The sequence below is a fragment of the Heterocephalus glaber genome, unplaced genomic scaffold (genome assembly GCF_053883595.1).
Source record: "Heterocephalus glaber isolate CG9 unplaced genomic scaffold, H.glaber_assembly_v1.0 deba00001497, whole genome shotgun sequence".
Lineage (NCBI taxonomy): Eukaryota > Metazoa > Chordata > Mammalia > Rodentia > Bathyergidae > Heterocephalus > Heterocephalus glaber.
The window spans coordinates 16,647,085-16,659,738 of NW_028258320.1; the positions used below are offsets into that span (position 1 = coordinate 16,647,085).

Consider the following 12,654-nt stretch of genomic DNA (forward strand, 5'->3'; position numbering starts at 1 on the left):
AGCCTGCAGATGCTCTGAGGAATCTGGAGCCTGGAGCCAGGGTGCCCGGTGCAGGAGGACTCACCCGTGGCCTCATCCCGGCCTTCCTGCGTGACATGGTCGCTCTGGCCCACCCACTCTCCATTGCACTTGAAATAGATCTGTGTGGCGGGGGAGGCACGGCAGTGCAGCTCCACAGGCCGGTTCTTCACGATGTAGGCATCCTGGGGTTCCTGCAGGAAGTGGGGCAATGGCTCCGCAGGCGCCGAGGGGAAGGAGTCAGGGAGCACCTCGCTGGCTGTGTCAGCACCTGGGGAAGACAGAGCACCCATGAAGCGTGGTGGGGAGGCCCCAGGCATCCCTGACCCTCCCTGGTGCCTGCTTTGGAGATGGAGCTGCCGAGGCCCTGCTCGGTGGCTATGGGCAAGATAGAGGCCTCAGTTTCCCCATCCTGTCCTGCCTTTAGGAGACTGGGCTTCAGAGCCTGTCCCAGCACTGTGATGCCGTGTTTTTTTTGTTTTTTTAAAAACAGAGTCTCACTATATGGTCCAGGCTGGCCTTGAACTATTATGTAGTCCAGCTGGTCTGGAACTCCCAGTGAATCTCCTGCTTCAGCCTCCAGAGTGCTGGGGTTACAAACATGCACCACCACGCCTGGCAATGCTGTGTGATTCTACCTCCCTACAGCAGGAGAGTCCAGGGAGGCCAGGTCTCAGGACGAGGTCATCCCTGGGACTTCCTTCCCATGTTCCCTGGTCCTGCCAGGCCTGCCTCAGGCCCATCTCCCATGGAGATGCCACAGTATGTGACAGGCTGGAAGCAGGGCTGAGGCTGGCACTCAAACCAGGCCAGCTCTGGCCCAAAGCCACTGCTGCCCTTTGCAGCCCAGCCAGCCAGGCTGATGATGTGGAGAGACAGCCAGAGCCCCGGGGCGGAGAGTGGCTGGGGGTAGCGGCACCAGGCCTGGCCTCCCTGGCATTCGGTCCCCTGCAGGCCGCCCCCTTGAGGAAGCCAGAGCACCGTGGAGGCAGGACTGAGGGTCACCACCCAGAGCTGGGCTCCTGATCTGACCCACCCAGCCCATAGCCTCTTCCCAGCATGGCCGTCTCCTCCCCCAGAGGGGTACATGGGGATGCCTGTGTCGCTCAACGGAGAGGGAGGTGAGGCAAACAGGAAGGGAGGGGGCAGCCCCTGCTGGCACCGAGTGGGAGGAAACCAGGCCAGGCCGGCCATCGGCTCACGACTCACTGTGGAAAATTGGCTTTCAGTGCCAGATGCAGACAATGAGGTGCTGGGGTCGAGCCGCAGGGGGCTTGTCTTTCTCCACCCACTGCTCCCGAGGAAACAGAGTACTGGGCTGTGGGTTGGGCACGTCTCCTGGTCCCTGCCAGTCAGGTGCTGCCTCAGCACGGGGCCCATTCGGATGGGGGCCCAGGAGACCTACATGGGGACAACTCATGGCTCTGGCAAGCCCCCTCCAGGCCAAGGAGCCAAGGACACCCGTGTCTCCAAGACCAGAAAAACACAACATGGCCGGCTGTGGTTTCTTTGTGGACGATGAGACCCTGCCAGGACTGGGTGGCTTTGGGGGTGATGCATGATGTCTGTCACTGGCTACAGGCTCTGGGCAGTGTGTGTGAGACACAGATGGACAGAGAGACCCACCAACAGGGGGAGGGAAGGGAAAGCCAGCCGGGTGGAGTGAGAAGTAGCGTGTCTGCATGTTCCGTGAGCATCGCACGAATGCCTAGGAGGGGACCTGGCATACAGCAGGTACATGGTGCTGCATGAAAAGAGCGAGTGCTTACTAAGTATCAGGTGCTGTGGCTTTGGTCCTTTAGGTATTTAATTTTCCCAACAACTTGGTAAGGTCTGTTCTGTTAGTCTCCATTTTATAGATGGGGAAATTGAGGTTCAGAGAGGTTAAGCCACTTTCCCAAGCTCACACAGCTAGCTAGAGACAGACCAAACCAAGGTTTGAACCCAAGAAACAGACATTGGTATTTGGCAGGCGGCCCAAGACTCCTCAGCCGATTGCTGTAATGTTGTGGGCGTTCCTACAGCGGAGAAACCTAGTAGCATCCTGACGCTGGCCAGGACTCTACAGTTTATGGCCTCTCATGAAAGGGCCAGCAAGACATTGACTGTTGTTTTCACTTCAAAGCTGAGGACAGTGAAGACCACACAAGTGGCGCCAGTGACTTGCCCAAGGCCACCTGGTAACTGGGCAGCGACTAGAATAACACCGAGGCACACAGTGACCCCTCTTAGCCCTGGGACTGGTCACCACGCCCACCCTGGGATGGTCACAGAGGCCTCCCTGACAGGTGCACAGCAGGGCACCAGCTAGGCCCTGCCCACCTGTGTAGGTCCTGAGCAGGGAGAGCAGGGCTGAAGCTCCACATTCTAACACCCTGGCCTCACCAGCCCCTCGCATGCTTGGGCAGCCCATCCAGGAAACGGGGACCGCCTTCCTCCGGGAACATGTCACACAGGCTGGCTCCTACCTTCTCTCCACCCCACCCCACGGCACTGCACTTCGGGCTGTGTTTACGACTTTGTTTTATAAGCTTAATGCGACTCATTTATAAAGCGTGCAGTCTGGGAGGATAGAGGAGTGCAGACATTAGGCATCCATTAGTGTGGTGGCCCCGTCCACCCCACCCCACCCTACTGGCTGCTCCACCGCTGGAGCCTGTGTCCCTGGCCTGCAAGGGACATGGGCCCATGTCCCCTTCGGGGCCACCAGGCCAGCATGAGGCAGCCAACCTTGGAGTCACATCTGTTGGTTCCCTGCTTCCCTGGTGTTGTTATAGCTTTCTCCAAGATTCCATCTTTACAGCGGAGAACAAAATCCCAGAGAAGGACTTCCTGGTGGAGACCAGGCCTCTGCCAGGCTGGACCTGGACTTCCTGCTGGCAGGGAAATTTCCCACAGTGAGTTTTTTTCCTACCAATAGAATTCCTTTGGGCCTAAGTGGCAAAGATGCAATTCCCTTTAAAGCCGCATACATGGATGGGCCAGATATGCAAGAGGACGCTTCCCTGAAGATGTAGCTACAAGAGGGTGAATAACAGGCAAAGGCAGCTTCTGAAGGCTGGAGCCCTGGGTTTGCATTCCGGGGCACTGACACTGTGGGGTGGCCTTCCCCTCTGTGCGGAGGGCCCGTCTATACAAGGGAGGGATGGCCAAGCCACTCTCCCAAGCCCTACTCTGGTCCTGACGCTTTGATAATCTCAGATTCCCTCCCCTATGAGGCATCTGTCCATGTGTGAAAATGTCCTGATGCATCCACTTTTTCTTCATAGAGCCATTTTGCCTAAGGAAGGGTCATCTTTCTCACCATGCCTAGTCCTGGCTCAAACTCCTGGCACACTCTGTGGTCCTAAGGCAGGGGATCAATGGGTCCCGAGAAAGGAGGAAGAGGAAGAAGAAGCATTTGCTGTTGGGTTCTCCCAGTCCTACCCCTGCCACCCATTCCAGGCCTCAGGTCAAAATGACCAGCAGCCCACTGGTTGGGACTTCCTGTGGGAGCAATGCAAAACGCCCCTTCTAACTTACCCATCTACTTGGATGAGTCTCTGTGGAGGTTACTTAAAGGGCCAGCCCTTCCCACATACCCTGTCACCTTCTCTTCCAACTTTAACTCACATACCTTCAGAGGTGGGGCACTCAACACTGCCTTTCTTACTCAGGCTCTCCTTGGGACAGATCCAACAGTTAGAAAGCATTTCCTTACTTGGAGCAGGAGGGTGCTAGCCGAGGCCCCGGCCACTGCCATAATCCCCACCTTTGAGGTCATTCCAAAAGTGCACTTCCTCTTCCCTATGACAGACTCTTGGTCTTGGAAGCTGTAGCCCGGCCGCCCTGGCCTTCTGGCCTTTCTTTTATATACTGTCTATGAGACACAGTTTGGCAGCCCTTGTCCCCATCCTGGCTTCCTTGGGGACAAATCCCATTTTGCTCAGTCGCCTGACACTTGCTGCTTCTGGGAAGAACCTCTGAATCAGTCAAAGGGACATGCCACACCCTGCCTGTCTCCATGGTGTCCAGGTCAGGGTACCTGTCTGGGAAGAGGCTGGTCTGGCAGGACAGCAGGACTGTGCTTGTTTACAAGCTTCTTCCCAGGGCTGGGTAGGAGCTTTGCCCGCTGAGAGGTGCCAGAGCCAGGCCACTAGAGCACGTGGGTGGCAAAGGAACAGCTATGGGATGAATATAATAAAGCTGTATTCCCCTGAGCATCCAAGAGGAGGAAGCAGCCCAAACATGCTTAAAGGGGAGTCTACTATTGTTTCTTGGGGGAAGCCAGAGGAGTTCTGCTCCCCTTTCGGTGAGCTTCACCTTGGGGCCCAAGCTGGCTGCGTGTGCATAAAGCAGGCTAGCCAGGGAGCACAGAGCTGGTTTAAATCCTCACTCTGCACCAGGAGACCTCGGGTAGTTTGTTTACTGCCCAGGGCCTCAGTTTCCCCATCTATACAGCAAAGGATAGCAGTTCCTGCCCTGTCAACTGAAAAAGCAGATGTAAATGTGCTTTCCTGGCTGGGTGGTGTGTGTGCCAGGCAGACAGAGAGGGTGGGTAGAGGGAGGGAGAGAGATTTCCTCTAGCTGGGCTCTGTGAGGATCCTGGGAACCTCTCACTGGCAGGTTCTTTCACCTACTGTCCCCTGAGCCCCTACAGGCCAGAAGCATAGAAAATTGATGCTAACAGGAGGCCTGGAACCCTGCATTCTCCAAGCTCCGAGAAGGGAAGTGATGACTTAAACATCACACAGCAAATTAACAGCCCAGCCAGACCAGAGCCCAGTTTCTGGTTCAGGGTTTGGGTAAATGCTTACGCTCTTATTTCTCATGCCTGGGATGGAAACTTAGCACCAGACAGTCCAGCTGGGCCGACCTCTGTTCAGCCCTGCTGCCCGAGAAAGGGACCTCAGTGCCAGGCTACAGTGGTTTGGCAGGGAGGGCCTTGACACTCCCACCGCTGGGCTTTGTCCCCAGGCCTTGGACAAGCCCCCCATCTGTAGCTGAGCAGGGCCATGTGGCTCCAGGGCTGGCTGGTGCAGGACTGCGAGAGGAGAGGGGGTCGGGGGGAGGTGCGGACAGAGATGCCCCACACTGCGCACATTTATCATCAGCAATCACAGCCTTTCTCTAGCCCCTGGACACTGGCTAATTCTCCCCAGACTTGACCTCCCACTGCATGGAAAATCTCTTCCATTCACTATGCGGCTGCTGGGCTCAGTGGAGAGTCGGAGAGCTGGGGGAGAGGAGCTAATTTTTTATTATGTTTTAAGAACACACAGTCCCACGCTGATGGACTCCTCCCTACTCACAAAACCCTTCCTCCATCTGGCCCTGGCTCCTTGCGGCTGTGGGTAGCGGGCTGGGGCCCCCCTCAGAGGCGGTTACAATGGCCGTTCCTGATGACAAATGAGGGCTGGTGAGCTGGGGGGACACCGAGTAATTCCTGACAAAGGAGGCCCCTACCTAGCATAGTCCTTTCCCACACCCTCCACAGACCATTGGTGCCATGACGTCACTTCCTGTGCTGGCCACAGGAAGCAGCTGAGCCAAGGTGGCCAGCTGAAGCAGGAGTCTGCATCTTGAGGGAGGGTCCAGGAGCTCCTGTGAAGTCTCTCCTCTCCAAAGACTGAGGGACACACAAAGTTATAGCTGGGAGGCTGGGGACAAGGCCCCAGTGATGAGCTGGAGAGTCCACACTGCTTACCGTAGGGAGGGACACAGCAGTCACTGGGTCACTAGGCCATCCAAGTTCATAGCGGGACGAAGGGAGACTGTCCTTCATACCCTGCCTCCCTCCTGGCTCAGGCCCTCCCTCCATAGCCTTTCTCTGGCTGCTGAGCTCCCTCAGGCTGGGCCTGGGGCCCACTAGGACTGACAGGGTCACTGTTCTAGGAGGCCTAGTCCCTGAGGATGGGCTTTTCTGATGCCTGTTTCCTCCAGTTCAAGGAGCTTGAAGCCCTTTCATCTATTTCATTCTACATAATGACTACATTCTCTGTATGCACTAAAAACCTGGGTGCCTTCCTGGGATGACATGTTTTCCATGCAACAAGCCTCCATACCTCTTCCATTTTATCTACATGGAAACTGAAGCTCAGAGAAGTCAAAGGATGCGTGCAAGGTCACAGATATCAAGAAACCCACACCTCTTGCCATTAGGCTCTAAGGGCACTGAGGGAATAGCAGGGGCAGCTGTCCCTCTGTCCTCTAACCCTAACCCTTTCTCTTGGGCCTCATCCTTCAAGCACAGGCTTGTTTGGGTCACCCTAGCCAGAGATGCACGCCAGCCCAAGACCAAGCCCTACTTAGACACACACACTCTCATGCCAGAAGCGCCCCTGCAACACCCAAGGTCACATCCACAACCATCTCCCCTGGACACCTTGAAAGTCCAGCCAAGGTGTTTAGGGGGTGTTGGAATGCAACTTCAGACTCTACCACACACCCAGTTTGGGGGTCCAATCTGGGGAGTTCCCCTGTGCCCCCTTCCTTCACTCCACAGCTAGGCCAGCACCTGGGCGCTGCTGGTTAGACTCCATGCATGCTTCAGGCCTCAGGATGCACATCATGGCCTCCCTGTGGTCTCCAGGCCTGCAGCTTCTGCCCTTGCCCTTCCTCACGATGCTCTGGATGTTTCCTTTTGCCCCCTAAACTCTCCTCTCCTCCTGGGGACTGAAGTGATCTTGTAAGATCTAAACCATTGCCTTTGGATGGCTGACACCCTCCAGCGGCTTTCCTCTGTACCTAGAAGACAGTCCTAGTCCCCACCAAAGCCTAAACCTCAACGCCCACTCAGCATTCCTGTGCCCTGAGCCATCCAGGCCCGCTTCCCATCCCGGGGACATGTCTTGCTTATCCCCGCCTTGCTGGTCTCTTCTTTTGGAATGTCCTCCACCCCCATGTTTTCGTGGCTGACTGTCACTGTGACCTCAAATGCCACGTCCCTGTGGCCTTCCCTGACCTTCCTAGGCCAACTCCAAATTGTCCTATTATTTCCTCGAAGCGCCCACCTCCCCAGGCCTGCCCACTTCCCGTCCGTGTCCCTGGCAGGCAAGTCCCTGAAGGCCTGGGAACTTCTCCAGCTGTGCTGCTCAGCACCTCCAGAGAGCCTTGGGGTGGCAGAAGCAGGCAGAGGAGGTGGCTGACCTGGGCCATGGGAGCCCTTTGGAGACCCTATCCTGCAGGACACTGCCAACTGACCAAGTCTTGGAGATCACCTGGGATGGAGACTGGCAAGGGGACTTCCATTTTTAAAATCCTTCTTATGCTTCTAGTGAAAACACTTTTTTTAATCTTTCCTGATTACAAAGCTAACACTATCGAATTTAAAAATTTATTAAAAGATAAAGACAAAAAAATAAAATCACTCTATCCCACCACAGCTGAATTACCCCTGGGAGTCGATGCTCCCTGCCCGTTTAGGTGTACACCTTTTGGTACGAAGCTTGAGGTGTGACTGTATGCAGCTCTGTAGCCTATTTGCCTTTCAAGCCTGTTAACTTAGGCCTTTCAGACAGAAAGCACCGTGTACCCGGAATCACTTTCCAGGTTTTGCTCTTGCCCTGGTGCCCCTGTGCGTCTGGAGCCTGCATTCTCTCAATAAACTCATGTGCGTGCACGGACATACACAGGCAGCTACACACATCAGGTGGGTATAGGCTGGCAGGGCCACCGGCTAGTCCTGGCATGGTGATGGTCAACCAGCTTGGCAATGACATTGCCTTGGCTCTGTGGGATTGGGCGTTGGCAGAAAGATACCCAGTGTCCTGTCCCTTTCTCTAGTAGGTTCCTGGGCTGAGGTGGACAGGACAGTGGGAAGTCCAGGTCAGGCCTGCTCTTGAGCACCTGGGGCATGAATTTCACCTGCTTTGCTCGGCACCGGACTCTATGACTATTGCAAATGGAGGCAACTTCCAAACACATCACCAAATGGAAAAACTGCTGTGATCCCCTGCCTGTTGCTGTCAGCACTGTCACCAGACCCTGTGCTGCAGGGTCCTCAGACCTGAGACTGACCCCTGGGCTTCCAGATGGGGACTGAGGCCAGATGGGCACAGTGACATCCAAGGGCAAACCGCCCATCTGTGTCTGCAGGGCCCCAGCTATCTGAACTTTGGGTGAGGATACAGAGAGTCACAGCAGGAAAGGAAAAGGTATCTGGACCCTGGCTTGGCGAATCTGTGAAATGGGGCAGTAAGGAGGAGGAGTGGGGTGAGATGGAGGAGGTGGAGTTGGGAGCCATGGGGAGAGGGAGAAAGAAAGAGCCCTGAGAGTGCCTGGCAGTGGTGCATGAGTGGGAGAGCCTTTGGCTAGGGAGGGGTCTCTCCTTAGACTTTTCCAATCTTAGAATCCGTATGGATTCGGTCTCCAGCGGCAAGGAAGGAGGGCTGGGCGCCATTTCTGGTCTCTTTCACGGCCAGGCCTGCAAATAAGGTTCTGGGGGCCCCAGGGAGGGCAGGCTTTGTAGACTCAGGCTCGAAGGAGCCCTGAGACCAGAGGGGAGAAGTAACTTGCCTCAGAGGTCACGCAGGAGGTTGTAGGCAAAGCTAGGACTGAAATGTGGGCATCCTGCCACCGTGCTCAATGTGCTTGCCCTAACCCTCTCTCATCCCAATGGTGGGGAAGCCTCTGGCGCTGAACAGGGATGATCAGCTAAGTTGTTGGCTGGGGAAGATTCAGAGATAGGTGGTACTAGCCAAGGGGAAGGCCTGTGTGGCTGCTCATGTGCATCAGGTGAGATGGTGGGCAGGGACTCACCTCATTCACTCACTCACTCACTCACTCACTCACTCATTCATTCACCAGATGTTTCCTGAATGGCCCCTCTTGACATGCCTGTGAGGGGACCTGGAGCAATGACCAAGCTTCAGTCCCACCAATGGGAAGGAAGGTTCAAGGTTAAGAATCCTAACTCTCACACCAGTGCTTGGTCTGCCCCCAGCCTAGCCCCACAGTCAGGGTATGGTCCCTCTGCCCACTCCATCCCTGTAGAAATCCACCATAAGCTTTGTCCTAATTAGCGCCCTCCTCCTCTGGGAAGCAGGTGTCCAGCACTGTAGGGATTCTTCATTCTCCAGCTCCTACCACCCCACGCACTTCTCAGCCTGAAACTCGGTGGTGCTGTCAATTGACTCAGGATGCAACCTTGGGGAAGCAAGCTGGTCACCGTAGGCTTCAACTTCCCCTTCCAAGAAATGGGACCACTTTTACTAGCTTTGCCTCTCAGGGCTGTTTGGCACATCAAGGTCAGAAGTGTGAAAATATTTTGGCAGCTGAGTGGCCCCGTGCACACAGTGGCTTTGATTTGTGCTTCTCACAGTGAGAAATGAGGGGCATGACTTCCAGGACTGTCCTCTGGGTTCGAGGTGTCGGCCAGGTGTCCTGCTCTTATCCCGCCTCTGTCTCCCAGCACTGCCCAGCCCACTCCATGATGACACGGAGCTGCAAAAGGCTGATGCAAGCTGGAAGGAGGGAATGAAACAGATTCGAGTGGGGTGGATGGCGCTCCATCGCCCGCCCCGAGGGACACGCGTGCCTGCTCCCGCCTGCTTGTTTGCACCTGCTGATGTAATCAGCTGGCCTGCTTGGCTCAGGGCTGGGTCTGCTCATTTGGTCCTCTAACCGAGCAGCCAGCAGGAAGGTGCATGGGGAGGACCTGTCACAGCCACCTACACTGTGAGGGAGGGGTGGCCAGACCCAGCGGGCAGGGCAGAGGGACAGAGGGGCAAAGAGCTGGGACGGCACATGAAGTTACCCAAAGGGTATGTGCTGGGGGGGGGGTCCCTCCTCTGAGCCTGGTTCCCCTCCCACCTGCAGGGCTCTTGTTTTACAGGCCCTTGATTTGCCAGTTCCCTTCTAGAGATTTCTTTGGAGGAAAAAGGAAATAAGAGAGTGGGGGAAAAGGAAGGATAGAAGAGTGGAGCTGTGGAAGGGAAACACTGCAACATTCCTGGGTCAGGCACCAGCTCACGGGGTGACTCTGGGCCTGCTGCCTTATCTCGTGGGGCCTTGGTTTGCTTATCTAGAGAATGGGCACGATGTCACTGTGTCACATGTGGGGGCTGGAGGTGGGAAAGCGTGGCATGATGCTAAGGCATGGACAGCTGGGAGTAGGGGGTTGCGGTGCTCACCTGATGCACCCAGGGGCTCCCAAAAGCTGGGTAGACCCTTTCTAAGCAATGTTGGACAAGGGATTCAGAGCCAAGAGCTGTGCTTTCTGCCCGCCTGGCCCCAAGAGCCCCCCTTGGGGAGGAAGCCTTGGAAGAGGAGTGCACGGGATCCCTGAAGGCCTCCACGGAGCCATCAAAAACATGCAGGAAGGGCCAGGATACAGCTCAGAGCACTTGTCCAGCAAACTTGAGGCCCACAAAAATCAATCAATCAATCACACAGATGGACAGGAAGTGAGCAAAGACCCATCCTGGGGGATTGCAAGGCCACCTGTATGTATCTGAGGACCCTGACCTCTGAGCTCAGGGTCTGGGGACAACTGCACCTCCAGACCACAGTTCCCACAGTCCGTCTCCTTGGGGGCAACTTTGTGTCACCCCTGAGAACGAGCAGAATAGAAGACTTGGTTTACGCATCTCCTACTTGCTTTTAGGCTCCTGTCGGACAGCACCAGGTCAGAGGGAGGACATGTCCACCTCAGCTGTCCGCCCCTTGTAGCCTGGGCGAGGGCCACCTTTACTAAGTGCTCCCCAGCTCTGTCAGGTTGTCCGGAAGGGTGAGCTTCACTCTACCTGGGATTACTTGGCTTCCCATTCCCAGGCCTCAGAGTTCCCCTTCCTGGCCTCCTCAGTCCTGGTAAGGGATACAGGTAACCAATATCGGCCACTGTTCATGGGACTAACCAGTCCCCAGGTCCTGCACCGGTCCTTGGCAGTCACTATCAGTCTTCCCATAACCACTGCGGTAGGTACTCTTTTTTTTTTTTGGTACTGGGGATCGAACTCAGGACCTTGTGCTTGCAAGGCAGGTGCAGTGGCACTGAGCTAAATCCCCAGCCCCCAGATAGGTACTCTTATATACACAGTTTGCAGGTGAGGAAACCGAGGCACAGGGAGGTTAAGTGAGTTGCCCAGGGTCACGAGGAGGGTTGTCAGCATTTGAGCCTGGGTCTCTCTGACTCCAAGCCAGTGCTCTTTAACCCCATGTGGCAGTCCTTGAAAGGCAGCCTGCTCACGTCACCTGGAGAGACTGCTAAGAGCCTGGTGCCTACCCAGGTGCCGATGCAGTGTTGTGAGTGAGGCTCATGGAGGTGCACTTCTGACTGGTTCCTAACCTGTCCACTGTGCTACTCTCTTGCCTCCCTAAAGAAGTCTCCAACACTCGGTGCACCCCACACATTTCATACCATTGGCTCCTTTCCTTTAGCACTCGTGTGATTCAGCTGCAGACTCTTCCACAGGAAGGAAAGGGATGGCATGGTGGCATAGTGCTGGGCTGTGCCACCTTAGCCTGAGAACATGATGGCTATCGCCTACATTTTTGCACATTACATATCCTCTCTGGGTCCCCATGTTCTCATCTGCACAATGGGTGTCACACTGTATGTAGTTATTTCTGTTGAGGAATAAGCACGTAAAACACATAAACCACTCAGAGCAGCAACTGGCAGGTCAAAGGGGATCGTGCATAATTATTATCACCATCGTTATTATCTACAGCATCTAGAGTATCTCACTGAATCATTTCCACAACTTTGTGAGGTAGGTATCAGTAGCCACCCTGACTGCTTAAAGTCACACAGCAACTGGGTGTACAACCCCAGTGGCAGAAAGTGCCATTAGCAACGAATGATGCCCACTCTGGCTGCTCCTTCTACAAGGGATGGAGAGTTATTTTCTTACTTATATTTCCTGCAATTCCTTCTAGCTCACATCCCTCCTCAGCGTTGTGCTTTTAGCTCAGGGCACACTCAGTGTCACTGGTGAAAGAAGAATGTCTCAAATGAGGCAGTAGGAGGCTGTGTCAGCCACCAACGCTTGGTGACCTTGGGCAGTCAGACTCTCGCCCTCCTTGTTTGTCCCTCTGTCCCCTGGTCCCTTCTTGGGCAACCTGGAAGCTCAAGGGCAGCTCAGCTTCGGGTGACCAGCTCCCAGGAGAGGGGCCAGTCATTTGTTTTTCCTGAGAGCCCCTGCCCCCAAGTCCCCAGGGATCCTAAGTTCAAAACAATAGAGGCTTCAGGTTGCCCTTGATGTAAAGGTCTGGTGGGTGGCTAATTTTAGCTGAGAAACACTTGGCGTTTTCCCAGCCGCTGTCACTGTGCTGCATTCTGCACTGGACAAATGGCCTTGGTTTTCCTCCCTGATTGTTCTCCGCTGGGGGCTGGGGGCTGACTCCAGCTCAGGACAATTCCCTTTGTGTCTGTTTCCGGGTGACTCTTAATAACTCAGAGAAAAGGACCGGACAGGCTGGAGTTCTCAGCCCCAGCCCTCCAGCACCCCACCGCTGCCCTGGCTTTACACAGTCGGGGGAGTCCCCAAAAGTGGCACCTGCTGTCACAGGACTTGCTGGTTTCCGCCAATGCTCAGGGTTGGGGCAGAGCAAGAGGGCTGTGGCCAGAAGGCACCTTCCTTTGGATGCATGTGGAAGCTGAGGCCCAGAGAGAGTATGACCGGACTCTAAGCCTACAGATTCTCAGCCCAGTGC

The 12,654-nt window shown here is 55.4% G+C and overlaps 1 protein-coding gene across 2 annotated transcripts in view; it reads right to left on the reverse strand.

Annotated features, from left to right (window-relative positions):
• The window catches only part of Unc5b (unc-5 netrin receptor B), a 75,246-nt gene that overhangs the window by 17,024 nt on the left and 45,568 nt on the right, over window positions 1-12,654 (reverse strand). For both annotated transcript variants that reach the window (XM_004846221.4, XM_004846222.4), the window contains exon 2: window positions 65-289. In XM_004846221.4, the coding sequence (XP_004846278.1) occupies window positions 65-289 (225 nt within the window). The remainder of the gene's footprint in view (window positions 1-64; window positions 290-12,654) is intronic.